Below are 27,981 nucleotides of genomic sequence, written 5' to 3' on the forward strand. Positions count from 1 at the left end.
AGACTTTTGGAGCACATATTCGTGTTCAGCATATCAAAATCTATAAGGTACAATAAAATTTTCTCAGGGGACAAGAACTTCCCTGAAATATGTTGCACAGTGTAATCGAAGAGCCCAAGTTTAAGTCCAGACTGCATAAAAATTATGCTGTTAACCCCATCACGCCACAGCCCATTTTCATATATGCGTTTGTTTTTTTGTTTCCCTGCTTCCCAAAGCCATCACTTTTTTATTTTTTTGTCAATATGGCCATGTGAGTCCTTGATTTTTGGGGGAAGAGTTGTACTTTTGAACACCACTATTGGTTTTACCATGTACTGTAAAATGGGAAAAAAAAATCCCAAGTGCAAACATGTCTCAGTTGTTTTTTATTTAAGTGGTGAAAAAAAATCCAGTTTGCTTAAAAAAAAAAAAATTATGCCATTTTCCAAGACCCGTAACATCTCCATTTTTCGGGATCTGGAGCAGGGTCAGGGCTTATTTTTTGCATGCCAAGCTGACATTTTTAATTATACCATTTTGGTTTAAATACAATCATTTGATCGCCCGTTATTGCATTTTAATTAAATTTTGCGGCGACCAAAAAAACGTAATTCTGGGGTTTTGACCTTTTTTTCCGCTGCGCCGTGTACCGATCAGATTAATTTTTTTACAGCTGCATAGTTCAGGCGATTCTGAACACAGCGATACCAAATATGTTTTTTTTTTAGTTTGTTTTATTTTGAACGGGTCGAATGGGGGGGTGACTTTAACTTTTTTATTTTTTTCATATTTTTAAAAACATTTTTTTCACTTTACACTTGCTTCAATAGTCTCCATGGGAGACTAGAAGCTGTGATCATCTGATCACTTGTGCTCCATAGAGCAGGGCTTCAGCCCTGCTCTATGTAGCAGAAATGCTCACTTGCTATGAGCGCTGACCATTGGACAGCTCTCATAGCAATCCAGCAATGACAACCACAGGAGTCTGCCTCAGACCCCAGGTCATCATGCCAAACCACTGGCGACCTGTAGTCATATGACCCGGGCACCGATGGGTGGGATTAGTGACGTGCTTCTGGTGCGATCACATTAAATGCCGCTGTCAGTGATTGGTAGCGGCATTTAACAGGTTAAGAGCCGTGGGTGGATTGCAATTCCACACACAGCTGTTAGGGACACATGTCAGCTGTTCAAAACAGCTGACATGTACATGGAAAGATGTGGGCTCATCACTGGAGCCCACATCAAAGGGAGAGACACGACATACGCAGTACTTGTATGACGCATGTCGTGAAGGGGTTAAACAGGCCAACAAGTTGGCATACAAATCTGCACAGTACAGGTGTATGTTGGTGCTGCAATAGTCGTAAATCTAATCTTGCATGGCAAAAAATTTAATTGATGAAAAGCCACTGTTATTTCACATAAAATAAGTAATCACAGCATGTCTACAATCTGCTGCAGTTTTTTTTTTACACTGTGACTCAATGTGTGGCTCAATGTAGTTTAAATCTTTGGTAATGATTCTGGAGATCTGCAAGAAATACACATGAGTGAACCCACCCTCAAGAATTTGGTTTAAAAAGACCATCCGGATTCACACATCTGGGTTACACAGACCGATCGCAGATGTCCTGACCCAAATTCGACAACCTTATGGGCATATGTGAGGTTGTCTAGTTTAGGTCTGGATAACCATGGGCCAGTTCATGCATCGCTGTCTCTACTTAGACCTTGAAATACAAATGTCTGAAACTAGCCTAATCATTCTAGGTGAGTTTTGAGTCTTGATCTAAATGTGCCCAAGGACAATATTTTTCCGATTCATCCATGTAATAAGTTACAGAGAGCTTCGGTGGGGGCTCCATAACCGAAGTTTTTGCCTCTAAATGCTTTACGCTGGATCTTGAGTATGGACAGTTTATTCATACCTGCTGATCTGAAAGGCTGGTATGTAGTGTGGTGTTTCACTAGATAATTCAAGTAGATGACACCTAAGTTATTTACGGTTTCAAAGGCACTCAGGCAAAATGTAGAAGTTGTCTTCTATTTCACAGACACACAGTGCAGTCAGTGTAGGATTGGCGATATGGAAGCATATCAAGATTGATTTGTTATTAACCTAGCTGCAGCATTTTGGAAATGCTGAAAGTGATGTTACTTTATCTGGGAGGCCTAGGTGGCATTAAAGTAGTCCAGCGGGGAGGTTATGAATGCATGTACCAGTGTTGATAGGTCTTCTGATGAAATTTTCACATCTCATAGACCGGAGAAAAGAAGGAAAAGGAAGACTTACGAGTGGTTGATATTTACTTTCTAAAGGTACTGTCACACTTAGCGATGTACCAGCGATCCCGACCAGCGATATGACGCGGTCAGGATCGCTGGTACATCGCTAAGTGGTCGCTAGTGAGCTGCCACACAGGCAGATCTCACCAGTGACATCGCTGGGGACGGGGGTCGCTTCTTACCTGTCACACTAGGCGATCCTGCGTCCTCCCGCCCGGCTCCACGCGTCGCTCGTCGTCACAGCAGGAAGCGCCGCAGGAAGTGACCGACGAGAAACAGTCCAGCCTGTTCTCGCGTGATCAGCGATTACCAGCGGGGGAGTGGGTTGTAGGTAAGTATCAGACACAGCGATATTGCTAGCAATATCGCTATAACGTCACAAGTTATAGCGATATTGCTAGCGATATCTCTTAGTGTGACAGGCCCTTAAGAGACTTAACCCACCAATAACTAGACTCAAACTGCATGCCTGATCTAAGCTTTGAAGGGTTATTAGATTTTGATCTCCAACGAAAAGAACTTCAGCTTTGTCCTTCTTCAGTTGTAGTCAGCTGGCATTCATTAATTCTTGTAATTAAGCTAAGCAGTACTGTACTGCTGGCAATGAATCCTTGATTTGCTGCTTCCGTGTCAGGTATAATTGGTACACATCAGCAGAGCGGTTATATGCCAGAGCCGTGGCTCTAAGATATTTTATACATAACAAATTAGTCCAAAAATAATAGCCACCTCAATACATTATATTATATCTCAATTTCTGCCACAAATTTGTGCAGACATAACAAAGGCAAATAGGCAAAAATAGATGAATCAATAAAACCAATCATTTATTAATAAAGTTCATAAAATTTTTTTTTTTTTACAAGGAAATTTCTAAAAATGCCAAGGTACAAATGTAATGATAAATGCTCACAGAGTTCAGCTTTATACAACATAATCACATATCGTACAAACATTTTTTTCAATCTTTTTTTTCCCCATACAAATGTTCATTACTTAGGCATAAATTCATATAGCTATATATATTAAACTTCCATCTGAATGTTTAAGGAAAAAGCCCAATAGTTCTAAAAGCAGAAGGAACACATCCTTAATTAAATAGTGTAAAATACACACTGCTGAAAGTAAGTAACAATTTCGCTGAGCTCCCTACATTATATGTCTGCTGTAGTGATCAAAGGCAGAGCTATCTAATCCTTAATGGAATAATCACAGTGCATTAAATAGTGCTCAATAATGCTCAAATAGTAGCGACTTTTATTCTCAGTGTTTCTTTTATCAATTGCAAATACTTACACACACAGATACATGATTGCTGCATAAGCAATTGTATAAATGTTATCTAATTGTAATAATAAAGGAACAGCCTAATTGCGCTTGCCGCAGGGAAACTTACTCTGCAGTTCAAACATATCAGATGCCTAGTGCAGAGAACTACAGGTTAATCATTGCTTAGGCTAGTTTCACACTTGCTTTTTTTTGCAGCGCGTTTTTCCCGCAAAAAAACGCATTGAAAAAACGCATACAAAAGCATACAACTGCTGCGTTTTTTTCAAGCATTTTTATGAGCATGCATGAAAAAAACGCAGCGTTTTTATGCGTTTGTATGCGTTTTTAGTGCGTTTTTACCGCGTTTGCGTTTTTTTCCAACATTAGGTGGCCCCTCACACTAACCCAAACCATGACTTTACTAACCCTAACCCTGACCCTAACCCTTAACCCTAACCCTGACCCTAACCCTAACCCTAACCCTGACCCTAACCCTTAACCAAACCATACTTAACCCTAACCCAAACCCTAAACCCTAACTAACCCTAACCCTGACCTTAACCCTGACCCTAACCCTGACCCTAACCCTAACCCTCACCCTGACCCTAACCCTTAACCAAACCATACTTAACCCTAACCCTGACCCTAACCCTGACCCTAACCCTTAACCAAACCATACTTAACCCTGACCCTAACCCTGACCCTAACCCTCACCCTGACCCTAACCCTTAACCAAACCATACTTAACCCTCACCCTGACCCTAACCCTTAACCAAACCATACTTAACCCTCACCCTGACCCTAACCCTTAACCAAACCATACTTAACCCTAACCCTGACCCTAACCCTGACCCTAACCCTAACCCTAACCCTGACCCTAACCCTGACCCTAACCCTTAACCAAACCATACTTAACCCTAACCCTAACCCTGACCCTAACCCTTAACCAAACCATACTTAACCCTAACCCTGACCCTAACCCTGACCCTAACCCTAACCCTGACCCTAACCCTTAACCAAACCATACTTAACCCTAACCCTGACCCTAACCCTGACCCTAACCCTGACCCTAACCCTTAACCAAACCATACTTAACCCTAACCCTAACCCTGACCCTAACCCTTAACCAAACCATACTTAACCCTGACCCTAACCCTAACCCTGACCCTAACCCTTAACCAAACCATACTTAACACTAACCCTGACCCTAACCCTAACCCTAACCCTTAACCAAACCATACTTAACCCTAACCCTGACCCTAACCCTTAACCAAACCATACTTAACCCTAACCCTAACCCTGACCCTAACCCTAACCCTAAACCCCCTTAACTAACCCTAACTTTACCCAAACCCCTAAATTCCATTGTCTAAACTAATGGTAAAAAAAAAAACGCATGTGCAAAAAAACGCATACATGAGCATGCCAGTGCGCACATATGCGCATCCATAGGCTATAATGGCCAATTTTAGCGCAAAACGTGCGCATATGTGCGCATGCGCTTTTTTGCAGGGCCAAAAAATGCAACATGCTGCGTCTGGAAAATACAAATGCACACCCCAAAAAAACGCAGCGCATGAAAATCGCATACGTGCGCTTACCAGCGCGCAGGTATGCGCACCCATGTTAAATATAGGGGAAAAACCGCATGCGCACATATGCGTTTTTTTCCAGCGCAAAAAAACGCAAATGTGAAACCAGCCTTACCCATGTGCCCTGCTTCATGTGCCGGCTATACTGATCCAAGTTAGAGTGAGCTATTCCTGCATGGTATAACAGAGCAATACTGCTTTAAATTAACAACAACTTACATGTGTAAAACTTCTGTGGCTCTCTCATACACGTACCCGGCTACCCCGACAGCGCCGTTTCGCCATACTGGCTTCCTCAATAGGGGGCATATATGTGTGCTAAACACATGTCCATCTATAAATAGCACTAGTTACAGCTGCAGCTCATGTCGGTCCACCTGGCTTGTAATTGCGCATGCGTGATTACCAAGGACTTACCATATGAAACAAAGGCTTCCTAAGTTACCGCTCATGGGACCCAAGCGTGGTTCGCTATAAGTCCCTTCATTGAGCAGACTTGGAAGCCGTGGATCGTCCCGAACCCCGCATGCGCTAGCCAGGTGCCGAAACCAAACTGTATTAGGCAAGAAAGTTTATAAATAAATAAACAAATGCGGTGCCAAAAATCCTAAGTGTATAATCTTGTAAAAATAAAAGCTAATATCAATGCAACCATAATAGACATATCATTTATAGAGTAAAAAACTGCCACAATATCACCCATATTTTAACTAAATATGTACAAAATTAATAATATTTGATACAGAACCAATATCAGTGTAATAAACAGACAATACAATTAATCAAAAAATAATAACAATAAAAGTGAACAATTATCCATCCCACTACAATAAGTATATTAAACCTTATCCCTCTATATATCAAACAAACACCATATATATTTATATTACAAAAAATAATATGCTATAATAACTTCATAAAAATTATTATAAATAATTATACACTTATAATTGTGTTTACAAGAATCTATTATAAAGAATTATATAATTATGATTATAAAAATCCATTATAAAATCTTCATTCTTTTCCACATGATGAAAGGCCACTTCACAGGATATATATAAAGATGTTCCGACACCATCACTTGATAAATTCACATGTACTGTAAATAATTCCTTGCTATATAAATGAACAAAAAAACAAAAATTAAATTTTAAAAACGCAAACCTATACAAACCAAAAATAATTAAAAAGGACCCAAAATTACAAAAACGCATTGAAACCCAGGGTCTCATTAAGACCCTGTGGTGCCATTGTTCCCAGCAGGTAGATCCATCTGCTTTCTTTTTGTGCTAAGATTTTTCCCAAATTACCCCCTCTACAGCCTAAATTAACCTGATCAATGGCTTGAATCTTTAAACCATTGGGATTACAATCATGGAACAATTTAAAATGCCTCTGTAATGTTTTCAGGGTACCAACATCTTCAATCTCTACTGCTTTTTGAATATCTCTAACGTGTTCCCTCGTACGTATTTAGCACACATATACGCCCCCTATTGAGGAAGCCAGTACGGCGAAACGGCGCTGTCGGGGTAGCCGGGTACGTGTATGAGAGAGCCACAGAAGTTTTACACATGTAAGTTGTTGTTAATTTAAAGCAGTATTGCTCTGTTATACCATGCAGGAATAGCTCACTCTAACTTGGATCAGTATAGCCGGCACATGAAGCAGGGCACATGGGTAAGCAATGATTAACCTGTAGTTCTCTGCACTAGGCATCTGATATGTTTGAACTGCGGGTAAAGGCCCTTTTACATTTAGCGATGCACCAGCGATCCAACCAGCGATCCGACCCGGTCAGGATCGCTGGTGCATCGCTAAATGATCGCTAGTGAGCTTTCATACAGAAAGATCTCACAGCGATGCAGCAGCGACGCAGCGCACGATACTTACCATTCACACACAGCGATCCTGCGTCCTCCCGCCCGCCTCCACGCGTCGCTGGACGTCACAGCAGGAAGTCTCAGCAGGAAGCGCCCGACGAGAAATGGAGCCGGACATTCTCGCGCGATCAGCGATGAGCAGCGGGGGAGCCGGTCGCTGGTAAGTATCACACATAGCGATATCACTAGCAATATCGCTATAACGTCACAAAACCAGTGACGTTTTAGCGATATTGCTAGCGATATTGGTTAGTGTAAAACCCCCTTAAGTTTCCCTGTGGCAAGCGCAATTAGGCTGTTCCTTTATTATTACAATTAGATAACATTTATACAATTGGGTAAGCTTATGCAGCAATCATGTATCTGTGTTTGTAAGTATTTGCAATTGATAAAAGAAACAAAAGTCGCTACTATTTGAGCATTAATGCACTGTGATTATTCCATTAAGGATTAGATAGCTCTGCCTTTGATCACTAGGCAGACATATAATGTAGGGAGCTCAGCGAAATTGTTACTTTCAGCAGTGTGTATTTTACACTATTTAATTAAGGATGTGTTCCTTCTGCTTTTAGAACTATTGGGCTTTTTCCTTAAACATTCAGATGGAAGTTTAATATATATAGCTATATCAATTTATGCCTAAGTAATGAACATTTGTATGGGGAAATAAAAGATTGAAAAAAATGTTTGTACGATATGTGATTATGTTGTATAAAGCTGAACTCTGTGAGCATCTATCATTACATGTGTACTCCCTTTTTTAGAAATTTCCTTGTAAAAAATTTTTTATGAAATTTATTAATAAATAATTGGTTTTATTGATTCATCTATTTTTGCCTATTTGCCTTTGTTATGTCTGCACAAATTTGTGGCAGAAATTGAGATATAATCTAAGATATTTTGCCTAATGGAAGCATGTAAATCACAAACCTCATTGAGGACAGAAACAAGCCCTGTGGTACTCTGAATTCTAAAGGACCTAGTGAAGAGGATGAGGTATCAATAGGCACTCTTTGTGTTCTTCCAGCCAAGAAAAAATTGACCTAATGAAGAACTGTGTAATGAATTCAGCAGATTATCTTAAAGCACCTCTCTATTTTTTTTTTATTGCACCGCTGGAGTGGTGCTACTAAACTAAGTTTCCTGTCTCATATTTGCCAGCCACCATCTGCAGCTGTTATTGGCGCTACTGCCATCGCCCTGTAGCAGTTTGTGACCCGCTGATCCCTGCTGATCGCTCCCGTGTTTGAGTGATGCAGAAGTCATAACTCAATGTAAGTCTATAAGAGCTAGAAGGAGTTTTTTTATAGACTTGCATTGAGAGCTTGTGATCGTTAACAGTCAGAAGTTCCAGTAGCAAAAAGAGCGGAAAGGACCGAAGCGGCGCCAGGAAGAGCTGAATATGGCAGCTGGTGAGTATAATACTACGCTCAGGGAACTTAGATTAGTAGCACCACTCCAGCGCTAAAGTAAAAAAAAGGGTGAATTGGTGCTTTAAGTTTTTTTAATAAGTTGGCTAGTCAACTGAATCAAAGGCTGCAGAGAGATCAACGATTTTGTTGATGTGAACTCACTCCTGTCTCCTGCCATCAGCAGATATTTATTACTCTTGTGAGGTCTGATTCAGTGCTGTTTTTTCCTCATGCCAGATTGGAAAGGGCTATTAATGCCTAATATTCTGGTATCTAGTTGAACAGTAACTTTTTTTTCTATAACGTTCCATATGTAGGGTAGGTAAGCAACGGGTCTGTAGCTGCTTACAGTTTCACTTTGATGGACCCCTGAAGCAAAAACAGATTGTCCTAATTATGTAACCCCTTTTAAAGTTAATCCTTTAGACTGTTGTGCCTTTTGAGATACCTAAATAGATAAGAAAATGTAACTAAAACCTTTCTCTCATTAACAGAATTAACGGATACCCAGGGGACTATATTCGTATTGCTGGAGAGTGGAGGCTGGAAGAAGTGAGTGCACTTAAATTTAGGATTTGTTGGGTCAGAGAATCTGTGTAGTTTATAACATCCATCTCTCATAACTCTCTCAGTGTCACCCAAGTGGATGCATCACCGACTTGTTTATACAGATGTGTATTATCATGATTCTTAAACAGACACTCAGTAACTGCGTGGAATTTCTGTCTCCGTGAGTATGAGCCATCACGTGTGCAAGATGTAATGTGAAAATGGTTAGTTTATCTTATTCTCTCACACCAAACCTTTCTTCATTGGAGCCCTTGATATGTAGAGCTCTTTGGGGTCCTTTTAGCTGGTTGTATGACATTTTCAATACCTTAGCACCTTCAGTGTAAATAAATACCCCTCCCCCTTCCAGGATCCATAATACATAATAGATCAGTCTTGTGTATCAGTGGTTAGCAGTATGAATCGGGGACAATCTTTCACCTTGCAAACATGTATATTTTCCATTGATCCTATGTGGTGTTTCAGAGAAAAAAATATTATTTAAACAGTCGCCTGGAACAATAAGACAAGTCACTGGGGCATGTCCCCATCAGATCTGCTAGATTGACAGGTCTCTATTTATGTATAAGGAGAGACTTACCAAACTAGTAGAGTGTCGTATATAGCAGCGGGTGGGGTGGGTAACCCACCCAAGTGACTAGTCTTGGTGCCACCACAGTCTTCTTGGTCTCCTTGTTTTTGTTTAAACAGTTTTCTCTGAAATGCCTTAGTTTTTTAGAGTAAAACATTTATATTTGCAATGAGGGCACCATGAATGACCTGATGGGATCTCTTTAAAGGCTCAAGTTGTCATGTTTTGGAGTATAGGAGAAACCCAAGATCTATTTATGTCATAACACCAGGAATGTATAATTGTGGGAGATACAGTACATACAATGAAACCTCTTTGAGACGACCAACCAAAATTGTATTGTAAAGTGGTCTTCTAAGATGTGGCCTTATCAAAGAAGATGGCCAGCATGTACCATTTATGATGGAAATTAAAATCTGTGGCAGGAAAACTGTATTTGATTGATCATGGTTTAACTGTATTTGAGTGATCATGTATTTTATGTTTATGTAAGAATTGTTTTCTAAATGATTATCCATAAACTAAAATTTTTATACTCAGCTGTGTTATTCCGTAAGGATAATTGATCTTATCAATAATCTAACAAATAACCTTTTCTCTGTAGATTCCTAAAATATAAGTTTCGCAAATGGAAAGATAGGCGTAGTCGGGTGCACAGTGAGCAGGGATCAGAAGACCATATAACTGAAGCATGGAGAACAAATTACAGACTTGGTGAAGTCCATATCTTTAGTTTGTTTGATGAATTTCTGGAAATGGGTGAGTCTTGAATATATATTGCAAAAGTAAGTGTAGTCTGCCCTATCTTTTGCATTTTTTAACATGTGATCAACCTCTTGTGTCGCTCTCAATAGTCATCCAGTACAGTTTCACAACCATCTTTGTGGCTGCCTTCCCTCTTGCCCCACTTCTTGCCTTCATCAACAATGTGCTGGAAATCCGTCTTGATGCCATTAAAATGACTCGCTTACAGCGCCGCATGGTGCCAAGAAAAGCAAATGACATTGGTGAGATGTATAAAGGATTGGGATTACTTTATTATATAAAGTATATTTATATACTTGCATGAGTTTTTACTGAAAGATCATCTAGTCTGACCTGTTTGATTTTCCATTTCCCTGACGTGGCTCATTTTCATCCTTCCTGATTGGTGGGTTGGAATTTAACCAGCCCGACGTGCGTACTTAACATTTTTAGCCATGAGGCTTCATCAAGATGAGTATATTTCAGAAACTGTAGAAAGATCCCTTTTGGAAGTTATGCCCATCCTCCATTCTTTCCATTCCTTGGTACAAAAAATCATCTTGGAGTAGGAGATATCTCTTCTTTTTTTCCAGGAGCTTCCCACATGTTCTAGGTGAGCTGCCATGTATACCATTTGACTACCAGGCTGAGGGAAGCCGTGGGTCCAAATGGGTTATCAGTTTCTGTCTTTCCATCACTTGCGATCTACACTTGTGTTTTTACTTCCAAGTTAGCTACAGCATCTGCAGTGGAACTCCTAGGTATGCTGGTCTCCCAGTAATCAGCCAGTGTAGCCAGGAAACCAATTAATCATTAAAATGAGCAAAACATTTGTTCAACTGGTGAAATTATGTTTAAGGAAGCTTAAAAATAATCGTTCTCGGTGGCACTTCATCCTGTGTAAACACGACGTGCTGCCAAGTACAATGACATTCAATGAGAAAAGAATAATGGTGCTATGGTACATACTGCGTGTGTGGTAGTACGGTCTCCCTATTTAAACAGGCTATCAAATCACTGCTGAGTGGCAATCATTCAATGCCATGGGTGAGTTTGTCTAAATCCACACTTAAGTTCAATATAGAATCACTGCACACGTGGAATATGCTCAAAATGAATTTTTTGTAATTTTTATTTAACGGTGATGAAGCGACAGCTGACGTTTCGGCCTAACAATGGCCTTTATCACATAGTCGCCCTATTAAAGTAGAGTTTCAGTAGTCACCGGGTAATTATGATCACTGCAAGGCAATATTTCAAAAAGATGCGGATTATCCGATGAGGTCAGAGGTCCTGCTTACAGAAGGTCAGGGCTAGTGGGGATATGCCAAAGAGTCATTGGTGGCACAGTGGAGGATGCAGGCACCGCCGTGCCTCCGCAGTGAATAATTACCCGGTGACTACTGAAACTCTACTTTAAAAGGGCGACTATGTGATAAAGGCCATTGTTAGGCCGAAACGTCAGCTGTCGCTTCATCACCGTTAAATAAAAATTACAAAAAGTTCATTTTGAGCATATTCCACGTGTGCAGTGATTCTAGATTGAACTCATGTTTATGGGGCCACTGGCTCCTTCTCACTAGCACCGTATACTCAACTCTTCAGTCGAGTTCTAACCATCTTTAGTATCTACTAAATCCACACTTAGGCTCTTGGAGGGGGATATAGCAGTAGAGTAAGAAAAGATCATAAAGGAATATCTTTGAAAATTCCTGTATAAAAAAAACAAAAAAAAGCACAATGCCCCTGTCCAGCTTAAATTTGCTGATAGCAGTGTAGGATATATTAAATTAACTGCAGGTACAACATTAGGTTTATTGTCCATTTTATTAATATAGTAAAGTATTGTGACAATGTCTGTTTGCTTGTTTTTCAGGTATCTGGTTGCAAGTTTTAGAAGCAGTGGGTGTTTTAGCGGTCATCACTAATGGTTTGGTCATTGCAATTACGTCTGACTTCATCCCCAGGCTTATATATAAATATGCATATGGACCTTGTGCACAGGGGCAAAAGGACATAGAGTAAGACATAGTACAGTGATGATTTCTCTAAATATATTATTTATTATACTTTCCCTCTAGTCACACTCATGTACACACATTTGCATTCCTATGCTTAGGAGGTTTGGACTATTTTGCCATGACTCAAATGCATGTTAGATGAACGGAAACATAGCGACTGGATCAGACCACACGTGGTTTCTCTGTAGTCTGAAACTATGTAATCAATACTTTTTGCCCATCTGTCACAGACATGCAAAGACATGATATACAGTCATATGTAAAAGTTTGGGCACCCCTATTAATGTTAACCTTTTTTCTTTATAATAATTTTGGTTTTTGCAACAGCTATTTCAGTTTCATATATCTAATAACTGATGGACTCGGTTATATTTCTGGATTCAAATGAGGTTTATAGTACTAACAGAAAATTTGCAATCTGCATTTTAACAAAATTTGACCGGTGCAAAAGTATGGGCACCTCAACATAAAAGTGACATTAATATCTCGTAGATCCTCCTTTTGCAAAAATAACAGCCTCTAGTCACTTCCTGTGCGAACCAGGAGAAGCAAAAGAGCATAGAATCAAATAGTTATAGAAAAATATATCAAAATTCTTTATTAAATAGTAACAATACAAATCACAATGAAGTGCTCATGAGTAAGTGTGAACAATAAATCCCAAGGGTTACCCCCTCAACCACCCCAAGATGGAAAACCCGGCAAGTAATAACATACGGGATAGCACAAATTCTATCATATGCCCTAATATGTCAATAACCAGAAACCGAATCATTATAAGTCAGTGGCTAGATAGTAATTTAGTGCTGCCTGTTAGGAGAACGTGATGGCGGTACATCACAAACAATTCCCATGCAAGTTAAAAAGAACCATGTGGTAGCTTACCAGGAAGGGAAGGTAGAGGAGAGCCCAGCAGTGGGACCCCCGACGCGCGTTTCGCGGCGTCCCCCGCCGCTCCTTGATAAAGCGGCGGGGGACGCCGCGAAACGCGCGTCGGGAGTCCCACTGCTGGGCTCTCCTCTACCTTCCCTTCCTGGTAAGCTACCACATGGTTCTTTTTAACTTGCATGGGAATTGTTTGTGATGTACCGCCATCACGTTCTCCTAACAGGCAGCACTAAATTACTATCTAGCCACTGACTTATAATGATTCGGTTTCTGGTTATTGACATATTAGGGCATATGATAGAATTTGTGCTATCCCGTATGTTATTACTTGCCGGGTTTTCCATCTTGGGGTGGTTGAGGGGGTAACCCTTGGGATTTATTGTTCACACTTACTCATGAGCACTTCATTGTGATTTGTATTGTTACTATTTAATAAAGAATTTTGATATATTTTTCTATAACTATTTGATTCTATGCTCTTTTGCTTCTCCTGGTTCGCATAATCAGTTATTGAGCTTATGTGTATGGTGTTGGAGCAGGGTTATTCCTTGTCTCCACACCATTGTTTCATTTATGGGATCATTGTTGCCTCTAGTCACTTCCTGTAGCTATTAATGAGTTCCTGGATCCTGGATGAAGGTATTTGTGACCATTCCTGTTTACAAAACAATTCCAGTTCAGTTAAGTTTGATGGTCGCCGAGCATGGACAGCCCGCTTCAAATCATCCCACAGATGGTCAATGATATTCAGGTCTGGGGACTGGGATGGCCATTCCAGAACATTGCAATTGTTCCTCTGCATGAATGCCTGAGTAGATTTGGAGCGGTGTTTTGGATCATTGTCTTGCTGAAATATCCATCCCCTGTGTAACTTCAACTTCGTCACTGATTCTTGCACATTATTGTCAAGAATCTGCTGATACTGAGTTGAATCCATGTGACCCTCAACTTTAACAAGATTCCCGGTGCCGGCATTGGCCACACAGCCCCAAAGCATGATGGAACCTCCTCCAAATTTTACTGTGGGTAGCAAGTGTTTTTCTTGGAATGCTGTGTTTTTTAGCCTCCATGCATAACGCCTTTTTGTATGACCAAACAACTCAATCTTTGTTTCATCAGTCCACAGGACCTTCTTCCAAAATGTAACTGGCTTGTCCAAATGTGCTTTTGCATACCTCAGACGACTGTTTGTGGCGTGCTTGCAGAAACGGCTTCTTTCGCATCACTCTCCCATATAGCTTCTCCTTGTGCAAAGTGCGCTGTATTGTTGACCGATGCACAGTGACACCATCTGCAGCAAGATGATGCTGCAGGTCTTTGGAGGTGGTCTGTGGATTGTCCTTGACTGTTCTCACCATTCTTCTTCTCTGCCTTTCTGATATTTTTCTTGGCCTGCCTCTTCTGGGCTTAACAAGAACTGTACCTGTGTTCTTCCATTTCCTTACTATGTTCCTCACAGTGGAAACTGACTGGTTAAATCTCTGAGACAACTTTTTGTATCCTTCCCCTGAAAAGCTATGTTGAATAATCTTTGTTTTCAGATCATTTGAGAGTTGTTTTGAGGAGCCCATGATGCCACTCTTCATAGGAGAATCAAATAGGAGAACTACTTGCAAGTGGCCACCTTAAATACCTTTTCTCATGATTTGATACACCTGGCTATGAAGTTCAAAGCTCAATGAGGTCACAAAACCAATTTAGTGCTTCAGGAAGTCAGTAAAAAGTAGTTAGGAGTGTTCAAATCAAGAAAATGATAAGGGTGCCCATACTTTTGCACCGGTCAAATTTTGTTAAAATGCAGATTGCACATTTTCTGTTAGTACAATAAACCTCATTTGAATCCAGAAATATAACCGAGTCCATCAGTTATTAGATATATGAAACTGAAATAGCTGTTGCAAAAACCAAAATTATTATAAAGAAAAAAGGTTAACATTAATAGGGGTGCACAAACTTTTACATATGACTGTATACTGCCATGAAAAAAAATATTCATACCACATGAACGTTTCCATTTTTTTTACGTTACATTGACAAACCTAAATGTATTTTAATGGGATTTTATGTGGTATACCAACACAAAGTAGTATTTTTGAAGTGTTAAGGAAATAACGTTTTTCTATATGTTAAAAAAAATCTGTAAATCCTGACATGCATTTGAATTCAGCCCCCTGAAGTCTGACTATTTGTAGGACCACCTTTCACTGAAATTACTGCTGCAGTCTTTTGGGGTCTGTCTCTACCAACTTTGCACATCTAGAGGTGACATTTTTGCCCATTCTTCTTTGCCAACTCACTCTAGCTCAGTGATATTGGATGGAGGCGTCTGTGAACAGCAATTTTCAAGTATTGTCTCAGATTCACAATGGACTGGACTGGACTGTGACTGGGCCATTCACACACATGACTATGCTTTGATCTAAACCATCTATTGTAGTTCTGGCAGTATGTTTAGGGTCGTTGTCCTGCTGGATGGTGAAACTATGCTCCATGTAGGGGACACAGCTAGTATGTGGAAGAAGGTGCTCTGGTCAGATGAGACCTAGCTAGAACCTTTTGGGCTAAATACAAAACAGTGTGTGACACAAAACTAACACTGCACATCACCCTGAAAACACCATTCCCACTGTCAAACATGGTGGGGTCAGCATCATGCAATGGGGATGCTTTTCTTCAGCAGGGACAGGGGAGACCATCAGTTGATGGGAAGATGAATGGAACTAAATACAGGGCAATTCTGCCTGAAAACAGGTTAGCGGCTGGAAAAGACATGAGGGCATAGGTTCACCTTCCAGCAAGACACTGACCCTAAACAAACTGCCAAAGCTACAATGGATAATTTAGATTAAAGAATATTTACAGTGAAGAACAAAAGTGTAACAATATTTTGAAGCTTTGACTTTCAGGGTCCATATCTCACCATCCACATCTGCCTTGAATGTGAGACTACCATCATTTTATAGACCAATCATCTTGGCTATCTAATACATATATTTGACTTGCAACTATTTAGCATATGATTAGTTATGCAGATTATTGTCATGTCACTGCATTGTTACTGTTTTGCTCCTAAAAATCAAAATTTTAATTTTAGTATTTTCTTCGTATTTTGTAAATCCACCTTTGGCTTTCAACACTGCCTGAATCCTTCTGGGCATGCTCTTGATCAGATTTAAACATGTCTCAACCGAAATCTGATCCCAGGTCTCTTCTACACATTCCCAAAGTCGGTGCATACGGATCAACTCGCTTGGATATGTATACAGTTACTTCTTCAACTCTACCACAACTGTACCATTGGTTTGAGGTCTGTGGACTATGGGGGCCAATCCAGCACCTCTACTTCATTATCATTGAACCATTTGTTCACCAATCTCAGCGTTTGCTTCGGGTCGGTCTCTTGCTCGAACACTATGCCGTCCTTTTCATACATGAAACTTTAATAAATTGAGGTAAAAAACACCCCCGTAGTGCAATAACACAATTACAAACTCTATACATTAATAACCTACGATAGCCCTACGCTAGCCTGCTATCCCTTCCTGACAGTGGAGGTTGGCACACTAAAAGATACGATTATTTGGCGCTCCCACTCCGCGGCGGCTGTCCCAGACTCGCCCTAAATGACCCTTATAATCTACAGGTGGGAAAACAATAATAAAATAAAAGAGATGAAAGTTTGTGCTTAATATAATACACAGGCTATTAATGTACAATATATAAAAGACAGGCTGTTACATGTAAACATAGAGAAACATCTTGTATAACCAGTAGATAGTAGCCATCTTGTCTTTTTGGGTATTAATAGACTACAGAAAACATAGATTCCATATGCATTATCAGAGCCTAAAACAATCTCTCTGCAGTAAATCAGACAAGCACAAACAAGAGGTAAAAAATAACGTGGTTCAATAAAGGAACATCAGAATTATATCCATATTGGTTCCCAGAGAAAGCAATGGATGATATCAATTGCCAGAAAAAAATCAAAGAAACAGCTGGGGGTTAACCACACGGTTCATCAGGTGGCACAATAAGGAGCCAGCCAATTCATAGATGTGAGGTGTCCAGATAGAGAGGTTTGCCTCTGTGAGAACAGGTTGTAATATGTAGTATACAGGTAGAAAAATATTTTTCCACCACTAGGAGCAAAACAGTACAATGCAGTGACATGACAAGAATCTGTATAACTAATAATATGCTAAATAGATGCAAGACAAATTTATTTACTCAGGACTGGCGCATAGCAAATGTGGTACCAATATTCAAAAAGGGTTCTAAAAGTGAACCTGGAAATTATAGGCCAGTAAGTCTAACTTCTATTGTTGGTAAAATATTTGAAGGGTTTCTGAGGGATGTTATTCTGGATTATCTCAATGAGAATAACTGTTTAACGCCATATCAGCATGGGTTTATGAGGAATCGCCCCTGTCAAACCAATCTAATCAGCTTTTATGAAGAGGTAAGCTATAGACTGGACCAAGGTGAGTCATTGGATGTGGTATATCTTGATTTTTTCAAAACGTTTGATACCGTGCCACACAAGAGGTTGGTACACAGAATGAGAATGCTGTGTCTGGGGGAAAACGTATGTAAATGGGCAAGTAACTGGCTTAGTGATAGAAAGCAGAGGGTGGTTATAAATGGTATATTCTCTGACTGAGTCGCTGTGACCAGTGGGGACCGCAGGGGTCGGTGTTGGGACCTATTCTCTTCAACATATTTATTAACGATCTGGTAGAAGGTTTGCACAGTAAAATATCGATATTTGCAGATGATACAAAACTATCTAAAGCAGTCAATACAAGAGAAGATAGTATTCTGCTACAGATGGATCTGGATAAGTTGGGAACTTGGGCCGAAAGGTGGCAGATGCAGTTTAACAATGATAAATGTAAGGTTATACACATGGGAAGAAGGAATCAATATCACCATTACACACTGAACGGTAAACCACTGGGTAAATCTAACATGGAGAAGGACTTAGGGATCCTAGTTAATGATAAACTTACCTGGAGCAGTCAGTGCCAGGCAGCGGCTGCCAAGGCAAACAGGATCATGGAGTGCATTAAAAGAGGTCTGGATACACATGATGAGAGCATTATACTGCCTCTGTACAAATCTCTGGTTAGACCGCACATGGAGTACTGTGTACAGTTTTGTGCACCGGTGCTCAGGAAGGATATAATGGAACTAGAGCGGGTACAAAGAAGGGCAACAAAATTAATAAAGGGGATGGGGGAACTACAATACCCAGAGAGATTAGCAAAATTAGGATTATTTAGTCTAGAAAAAAGACGACTGAGGGGCGATCTAATAACCATGTATAAGTATATAAGGGGACAATACAAATATCTCTCCGAGGATCTGTTTATACCAAGGAAGGTGACGGTCACAAGAGGGCATTCTCTGTGTCTGGAGGAGAAAAGGTTTTTCCACCAACATAGAAGAGGATTATTTACTGTTAGGGCAGTGAGAATCTGGAAATCCCTGCCTGAGGAGGTGGTGATGGCGAACTCAGTCGAAGGGTTCAAGAGAGGCCTAGATGTCTTCCTGGAGCGTAACAATATTGTATCTTACAGTTATTGTTAGGTTCTTTAGAAGGACGTAGATCTGGGGATTTAATCTGACAGAACTTTATAGGTGGAACTTGATGGACTAATGTCTTTTTTCAGCCTTACTAACTATGTTACTATGTATGAGATAGCCAAGATGATTGTGTGGAAAGTGATAGTAGTCTCACGGTCAAAGCAGATGGTGAGATATGGAGTATGTAAGTAAAAAGTTCAAAACATTGTTAACCTATTGCTCTTCATTGTACGTGTGTGAATTGCTCAGTCACAGTCCATGCCTAAATCCCCTTGAGAATCTCTGGTAAGATTTGAAAATTACTGGTAACAGGTGCTCTCCATCCAATCTCACTGAGCTAGAGATAGTTTGCAAAAAAAGAAACGGCCTCTAGATGAGTAAAGCTGGTAGAGACATACCCTATAATGCTCATAAATAACCAGCATCTATAGACTCTCATAGCTTTTTAGTTATATAGAGGCTGTACAGTGGTGCATGAAAGTTTGTGAACCCTTCATAATTTTCCATGTTTCTGTTTCGTATTTTTATTGAGGAAAATGATTCAATATCCTGAGTTTGTCAAAAGTATGTGAACCTTTAGAATTAGATATTATTTTGAAGGCAAAATTAGAGTCTGGTGTTTTCAATTAATGGGATTAAAAGCAGGACTGAGTTTATATAAACAGGTGTCTAATAGTGATGAGCAAAAGTGCTCAAATAACATGTTATCTGAGCATGCTGCTGGGGTGTTATCTGAATATTTGGGCGTTGTCACGCTCGCGCCTTGGCTGATTGGCGAGAGCCAGGGATTGTGGTCCTACTGTGCCACAGACCAGACTACCCTGGAAGGGGCGTGACTAAGACAGCTGCCTTGGTCTTCTCTGGAGCCTCCAATGGTGAGGTCAGGGTTGTGCGGCAGGCAGCTGCCAGGTGCCACTCCGGGGTGGTGTCTGGCTGTGACTGCTGATCCCACTCGGGGACAGGACATTTGGTCAAGTGCGAGTGACAAGCAGGCAAGTAGACAAGGCAGGCACGGATGAGACACAGGATAGTTGAGCACAGCTTGAGACACAGGACAGGCGGGCACGGCTTGAGAGACAGGACAGGCGGGCACGGCTTGAGAGACAGGACAGGCGGGCACAGCTTGAGACACTGGGCTGGCAGGTGTGGTGCACAAAGTAACAAGGGACCTGTTCACACAGCAGGAGCGGGTACTGGCTGGAAGGAATGGAATATGGAGGAACAGGTAGGGTCTGTTCACACAGGAGGTGCAGGTACGGGTACTGATAGGAGGGAGTGGAATATGATGGGACAGGTTTGGACCTGTGCACACGGGAGGAGCAGGTATGGATACAGTCAGGAGTGTGGAGTAGGCGGAGCCGCAGGAGTGTGGAGTAGGCAGAGCCGCAGGAGTGTGGAGTAGGCGGAGCCGCAGGAGTGCGGGGCTGCAGGAGTGCGGAGCAGGCGGGGCTGCAGGAGTGCGGAGCAGGTGGAGCTGCAAGGGTACAGATCAGGCGGAGCTGCAAGGGTGCAGAGCAGGCAGAGCACAGACAGGGAGGACATAGGGAAAGACACAGCAAGGAAAGAAGCCAAAGAAAAGGAGGCAGATGTAGGACAGAGTTCAGACAAGGTACAGGGACAAAGACTCAAGGACCAGGATATTCTGCCTCCTGGAAGGTGGACGGAGGTACTAGGCAAGACAAGGTCAGGAGCTATAGCACAGAGACCAGGATATTCAGCCTCCCGGAGAGCAGACAGACAGGCACAAGACAAAGCTAGAAGTGTAGCCTCCAGAGAAGGAGAAACAGAGAACAGGGCCTGGCTTACTCAGCAGCAAAACACTGAGTTTAGACATTGCACAGGCAATGTTCCAGTGGGTGGGGCAGCGCTAAATAGTAGAGGGCTCTAGGTAATTGGTCAGGGACACATTAGCCAGGTGCACCCTGACTCCATAAGAAGCAGAGAGTTCAGGCGCCACCCTCCTATACGCACAGTCAGGAAACATGAACCCAGCAGGCAGGAGACAAGGCAAGGAGCTGGCGGCAGAGAAAAATCACAGTATGACCTGGAGCAGTGAGTAAGTTAGTGTGCGGGAGATGGGAGGCCATGCAGTGATGCCAGCAGGGTTGTTACAGGCGTGCTCAAATAATACAATATGTTCGAGTCCCTGCGGCTGCGTTTTGCAGTTCCCTGTTTGTTAAGCAATCCCCACATGTGTTGTGGCTGTCTAACAGCCACAAAACATGCAACCACATGGACTTGAGCATATTATCTGAGCACGCCCAAGATACTTGGACAACACGTTCGCTCTTCACTAGTATCTAGCAAAGTCTGATCTTCACAACACATTTGTGGAAGTGTATATCATGGGTTGAACAAAGGAGATTTCTGAGGACCTCAGAAGAAGAATTGTGGATGCTCTTCATGCTGGAGAAGGTTATAAAACCATCTATAGAGTGGACAAATGGAGGAAAATCGAGAACACTATTACCCAAATTACTCCAAGCCGATGTGCAGGACTAATCAACAAGTATCGGAACTATTTAGGTGCAATTATTGCTGCAAAAGGGGGCTAAACCAGATTCTGATGGCAAAAGTACACATACTTTTAGCACACACAGACATGTGATCATAGAATCGTAGAGTTGGAAGGGACCTCCTGGGCCATCTGGTCCAACCCCCTGCTCAAAGCAGGATTCGATTGATATTGATATTGGATCATTTTCCTCAATAAAAAAAAGAACAAAGTCTAATATTTTTGGACTCATTTGTTTGATTTGGTTCCCCTTTACTAACTTTTAGGACTTGTAAGAAAATCTGATGTACTGTAGTTTTAGGTCAAAATTGTGCAGAAATGTGGAAAATAGTGAATGGCACACAAACTTTCAAGCACCACATTAAGTATCACACTATAAGCCATAACATATCCACACATTTACAACAGTTGCAGACTAACATCAATAGAACATGATGCCAGTTTGTTTAGTAATGGTCTCTCCTTCTTCTTTTCAGCTGTCTGACCGGATATATTAACCAGAGCCTATCAGTATTTCGTACAGAAGACTTTGACAAGCGGACAAAAGTGTCAGAAGTCTTGTACCCAAACACCACAGAGTGCAGGTACATTAAAGCCCCCCAAATACTTAATTCAGCTGTTGGCTGAACGATGGTTTAGCTGATTGTCCGGTTGGCAGCTTTCTCATCAGACTCTGCCATGCACGAGAGCTCTTGCCCTGCCGAGCGAGAGATGCTGCCAGACAAGTCTGACGGCTTATTTCTTGTTGTAAGGATTGGCAGTCCAAAAATGGCCCTGCCGGACTCTTATCTTCCTTGACATCATCTGTCAGAGGTCCCATACACATTACATTGCGGCAGTCTAAAGTGTATGGAATACACAAGGATAGTTTAGTGCTGTGTATACAGCGGTCGAGAAGGTACAGATGGTAATAAACGTCTTATTTGCATAAGAATTAAAATTATTTTCTCAGGCACTGTACCAGTAACAGGTACAGTGCTAGCAAGGTTGTTATAGGGGCTAAGTCACCTACATTACTGTATTGCCCATTTAAAATTCATTTTCGGAGTGAAGGACTCCCTTTAAGAAGGGTTTGCAGTTTTGCAGACCCCTTCATTTTGCTAGTCTAAAATATAACACTAAATACTGTGACAGTGTAGGGAAGGTGACCTGATGGACGGACGGACTAGTCAGAGTGAAGAAAGATAGGTTTGCACAGTGTAGGTAGGAGTCAGTGATTACAGTGGGGAAACAACTAGGAAAGTGTAGTGGACGTGCAGTACCTTGGGATGACCATTAGATGGCAGGGTGGAGTGTGAGCAAAGGACTTTACAGCAGCTTAGGGCTTTAGAAACCGTTGGTCATGGGGGGCGTGGTGACAGTTAGTGACAGTTTCAAGGAACCGGGGGAGTTATAAATACTGAGGGAGGGTTCCAGAAGATTCCAGTCCCCAGGGGGAGCCCAGGTGACAGGAGGACTACGCCAGTCTGTGTGCCCTGAGGAGAATCCGACCAAGGGGACTGAGGAGAGGAAACGTCAGGGGGGTGGTCCTGACAGGGAAGGACCGCAGCAGAGACAAGGCTCTGGGTGGAAGACACCGTATGTGTAACGACGAAACTGACCAGTAAAGTGCTGTTGGTGTACGGGCCTAAGGCGGCCACAGTAACCGAGCTGTCAGGATTGTCACAGTGTGAGACGGGACGTTACGTATAAATACGTCCCTAGTGTGACATACGGTGTTGAAGCGGCCCTGGACACGGAGGGCAGAGAGAGAGATATCGCGGTGTACCGCGAGGACCGTCAGTCGGACGGTGAGCAATAAACTTGGACCTGTTGCACCCAGAATCTGCCTCATCGTGTCTCTGTTATCATCTCTGCGCGGTAAGAAGTGGGACCACCCCCTATCACCCCCCAGCTCGGCACCCCACAACCGACCCTACATTTGGCGTAGTCGGCAGGATCACCGCCGCTAATACATCATCTTCTGCAGCAGACCTGCCTCAAAGAATGGAAAAGGACTCAGTCTACTCAGTTTGGATTACAATTACCGGTGGATTGCAATTGGCTTACCAGTGGATTACAAATGAGGAGCGCAGTGATGAATCTGTGTGGCCAGTAGAGGATCCGGGGCGGTACCAGAGACAGTGCAGTATGGCAGCGCTCCTTCAACGCAGAGGCGAGGTCCGGGTGTTCGCAGTAGTTCAGAATGGACTGGGACCCCCTCCAACGTTCCCCCGTGGACAGCAGTATGTGCCCGGAGGCCGACGTTTCCAAACATTGGACCCTGACAGGTGGGTGGAGAGGCCTGCCAACGCCCCACCCCACAGAGGGAGTGACACCGAAGAAAAGCCTGGGAGCGACTGTTTGGCGCCATTCGATTGCTGCCCACCGGACGGTATGAGACGCTGCGGAAGTCGGGGTATTGGCCGCCTAGAATGGCAGTGGCGGCAGCAGAACGAACTGAGACAGAAGAAGTCATCTTCGGGTCCATGGGCAAGAAGAGAAATCTGTGCGGAGCCCCTGCGGAACCAGAAGGAGCGGCCGCCATTGATACCGGCGGAGAGTCTCCCCGCGGAGCCCCTGAGCCTGGAAGCTGGGCCCGCTGTGCAGCGAGTTGGAGAGTGGAGGCTGCGGGATGAGCCGTGCGGTGGTGTGACGGAGGCCGTGGCGCCGGGGAAGGTGAGAGTTCCCCCGGCCCTGCCGGCGGCTTCACAAGTGGCCCCTATCATTTTGCCACAACACGCAGTCTCCAGTGTACCGGAAGGCCCGGCTGCGGAGGGCCCTATGCTATACGTAGAATTGAGCAAGGCCCTAGCTTCCGTTCCCGAATCTCCCCGCCCGGAGTCACCAGGGCGGAGCTTATTTACAGAAGGCGCGGTTGCGCTCCCTCGGCCGGTGTCAGCCTCATCACCCGAACCGGCCGTTACTCCGGCTTTGCTGGGAGTTGTGGATGCGGCCTACCCTGTGGCCGCGGTGAAGCCAGTATTGGAACCGGCTGGGGTCTGTTTATCGGGCCCTGTGGACCAGCCCTCCGGAGTCACGGCTGCTCCCATCCGCTACCCGGCCCCAGCGGCTGCTGGGCCACAGATATCATCGGCCGCCTCTACCCCACGCCCTTTCTCGGCAAGGTCCCGCCCACCGGACTCTGGGACTGGCGCGGTACCCTCCGTTTGGGTTGCGGAGGTGGTAAAACAAAAGAAGGTTCGAGAGCAGGAGGTATGGAGCCTGCTTCATTCAAAAGGGGAGGCTGGCATGGCGGTGGAAAGATCCCGGGGGCGGCTGGTGTACACTAATGTGGCCCGGGGGTATGGCTTCATACGTGATCAGACTGGACAGAAGGTATACGTGAACGTAGCCTCCATACGCCACGGCCGTGCCCTGGAAATAGGGGACTTTGTCTCTTATTATAAAGAATACTGCCCCCGCGGGTATTATGCGGTGGCGGTACTGGCGGTACCCGAGGAACGCGAACCCCCGTAAAAAGGACTGTATTGGACACTCCCTTCACCCCAGGAGTTCCACGGCTGTGGGCCCCTTGCTACCGGCCATCAGGAGATGGCCTGGACTGTCAGAATTTCGGTGCACCGTTGTGCAGGTTAAAAAGGACAGTTGCGTTTAAAAAAAAAATGTGTTTTGTAGTTATCTGATGCAATTATTTTCTGTTTCTCTCTTTTCTTATGTTCCATGTATGGAAAGCAAACGTAAAGTTGATTGCCTGACAGAGCGGGGATATGTAGAAGAGAGGGAGTGTCCATGTCCAAGGAAGGGGGAGGGAAAAGGAGTACTGGTGAAGTTTACTGTTGGATGTTGAGTTTTAAAGCAAAAGAAAATGAAAAAAAAATATATAAAAATGGGTATTTGTGCTATTATAAAGTTGTTTATTGTATAATATGCCAAAGTAAAATGCAACAGGTCCGGATTAAGGGAAGGTCTGCGGGACCAAAGGAAAGTGTGAGATCCGGTAGGGATCTAAGAGTTGAGGTCTGGGAGACCGGGACGCCGACCATGACATGTAATTGAAAGAAGGAAAATGAGTGGGAAGACGTGAGAAAGACAGCCGTCCTAGGTCAGGTCCCCAACACCACGGACACCCCTGAAGAAGGAAAGGCGGGCGCCGGCAATGATCTGGTAGGTGAGTGGCCTCGATCATGGCGTACCGGATAGTGAAAGGTAACAGTAGGGGAGAGTAGGGGAAAGATACACGCCGTAGAGAGAATACGGGTGTACCTTGCCCAATTTGAAAGACTTTGTCATGTGGCGTGCGCGCTGGTGAGTAGCAGTAGGCTGCTCAGAGCATAGTGCTCCCAGTATGGTTCGGCCCCCGCAGATAGTGGGTTTGACTCAACTTCTGGTCCGACAACAGAATGTAGGTGTAGATTCAGAACGACGAAGGCAGGGATGACGATTGTCGAGGACGACAATGGACAAAGGAAGGGGGAGTGTAGGGAAGGTGACCTGACGGACGGACGGACTAGTCAGAGTGAAGAAAGATAGGTTTGCACAGTGTAGGTAGGAGTCAGTGATTACAGTGGGGAAACAACTAGGAAAGTGTAGTGGACGTGCAGTACCTTGGGATGACCATTAGATGGCAGGGTGGAGTGTGAGCAAAGGACTTTACAGCAGCTTAGGGCTTTAGAAACCGTTGGTCATGGGGGGCGTGGTGACAGTTAGTGACAGTTTCAAGGAACCGGGTGAGCTATAAATTCTGAGGGAGGGTTCCAGAAGATTCCAGTCCCCAGGGGGAGCCCAGGTGACAGGAGGACTACGCCAGTCTGTGTGCCCTGAGGAGAATCCGACCAAGGGGACTGAGGAGAGGAAACGTCAGGGGGGTGGTCCTGACAGGGAAGGACCGCAGCAGAGACAAGGCTCTGGGTGGAAGACACCGTATGTGTAACGACGAAACTGACCAGTAAAGTGCTGTTGGTGTACGGGCCTAAGGCGGCCACAGTAACCGAGCTGTCAGGATTGTCACAGTGTGAGGCGGGACGTTACGTATAAATACGTCCCTAGTGTGACATACGGTGTTGAAGCGGCCCTGGACACGGAGGGCAGAGAGAGAGATATCGCGGTGTACCGCGAGGACCGTCAGTCGGACGGTGAGCAATAAACTTGGACCTGTTGCACCCAGAATCTGCCTCATCGTGTCTCTGTTATCATCTCTGCACGGTAAGAAGTGGGACCACCCCCTATCACCCCCCAGCTCGGCACCCCACAACCGACCCTACAACACCTTCCCCTTTTCATAACCAAAATTATTGTAATATAATTGTCGTATTGGACTGGAGTAATATTCTTCACAGTTCTATTACTTTACTGGTATAGAATTGTCGTGTCATCTATCCAGTTTGCTCTTTTTGAATTTTGCTGTTTTTTTTCTTCAGGTATCGTGATTACCGCAATGCTGACTACGCATTTTCTGTGCAGTTCTGGCATATCTTTGCTGCTCGTCTTGCATTTGTCATTATATTTGAGGTGAGCAGTGTAATATGTGGTTTGTGTGGGTTTGTATTTATGCTTTGTATTTTTGGAAGTTATTTTCTGGGAGTCATGTTCTAACCTAACAATAGACCTTCAGTGATTTATCTCTCAGAATATCACTTTAAGATATTCTATGTCTTACATTGTTATTATGTTATAGTATTTGCATTTGTTCAATCTTGTGCTGTTCTGTTTCATGTCACAATTTCAGCACGTGGCTGTATGCATAAAGTTTGTTGCTGCCTGGTTTGTACCAGATATCCCTCAATCAGTGAAGAATACTAGCCTAGAGAAGAAACATCAAGATCTTTTGAACGAGCTTGGGTAATTTTCATTAAGTCCCCATGATTCTACAACAATACATATTATAGCAAATAGATATCATGTTTACCAGAATGTCCCAAGCCAAAATTTCGTGCCTGTCCTACAATGCCTCATTAATAATGGACTTCTTTATTGTGACCTACAATAAGTTTCACATCTTTTAGCAAACTGAGACTTTCACCAGCAGGGCCTAGATAGGTTTCCTGAAGGCCCAAAGCCGACATACATCCAACACAGTCTTTGCATTTTAAAGCAGGGATTGTCCAACCAGAAACTCCTAAACTGTTTAAAAGGATATCAAATAACTAAAGAAGTCCTACTCATCTTAGGATTTCCCAGCTAAACCCAGTCTCACAGACTCTGTACTCCCTGCTCCAGCAACACATCTGCAGTTAATCACTGCAACGGAGTTAGTTAACGGCAGAGGCTCTCTAAGACTTCAAAAAAGGAGTAGCCTCGGCAGCTTTTCTCTGTTGGATAAGATCAATGAATGTTCATCAGAGCCACGTTAGCCTATTGTCCCCAAGGTGGTGGAAGCCCTAGGTCATAAGCCAAGAACAGCTTCTGCAGACTCTAGAAAGCACTGCAGCCCCTTTCTTTTAGGCCCTGGCATTAGCCTGAGCTCACATCTCATTCATATATTAAAAATGAAATGTTGCATAAAAGTAAAGTTCCCTGACTAGTAGCCTGACCCCACCATCCCCATATAAGAATTCTTTGCAACAAAGAAGACGCTTTAATGCCCTTGCAAGGGCAACTAACTCTCCCCTCATCCATCCTACAGAGAGATGCCAGAGGAGGCTGATGAGTTATCCCATGACAGCTCTCCCTTCCCCTACAGAAACCTACTAGCGGACCTCAGGTAATTTTCC

At 43.2% G+C, this 27,981-nt stretch overlaps 1 protein-coding gene across 2 annotated transcripts in view; it reads left to right on the top strand.

Annotated features, from left to right (window-relative positions):
* Positions 1 to 27,981, top strand: part of ANO9 (anoctamin 9) — a 65,155-nt gene that overhangs the window by 36,854 nt on the left and 320 nt on the right. The window contains exons 10-18 of one of the 2 annotated variants that reach the window (XM_073554318.1): positions 8,925 to 8,982; positions 9,063 to 9,160; positions 10,176 to 10,330; positions 10,426 to 10,578; positions 12,192 to 12,336; positions 21,805 to 21,912; positions 26,689 to 26,779; positions 26,997 to 27,109; positions 27,894 to 27,971. In XM_073554318.1, the coding sequence (XP_073410419.1) occupies positions 8,925 to 8,982; positions 9,063 to 9,160; positions 10,176 to 10,330; positions 10,426 to 10,578; positions 12,192 to 12,336; positions 21,805 to 21,912; positions 26,689 to 26,779; positions 26,997 to 27,109; positions 27,894 to 27,971 (999 nt within the window). The remainder of the gene's footprint in view (positions 1 to 8,924; positions 8,983 to 9,062; positions 9,161 to 10,175; positions 10,331 to 10,425; positions 10,579 to 12,191; positions 12,337 to 21,804; positions 21,913 to 26,688; positions 26,780 to 26,996; positions 27,110 to 27,893; positions 27,972 to 27,981) is intronic. The other variant, XM_073554319.1, reaches the window with a different exon arrangement.

Source organism: Dendrobates tinctorius, unplaced genomic scaffold (genome assembly GCF_039654945.1).
Source record: "Dendrobates tinctorius isolate UK_male_01 unplaced genomic scaffold, ASM3965494v1 ptg000211l, whole genome shotgun sequence".
NCBI lineage: Eukaryota > Metazoa > Chordata > Amphibia > Anura > Dendrobatidae > Dendrobates > Dendrobates tinctorius.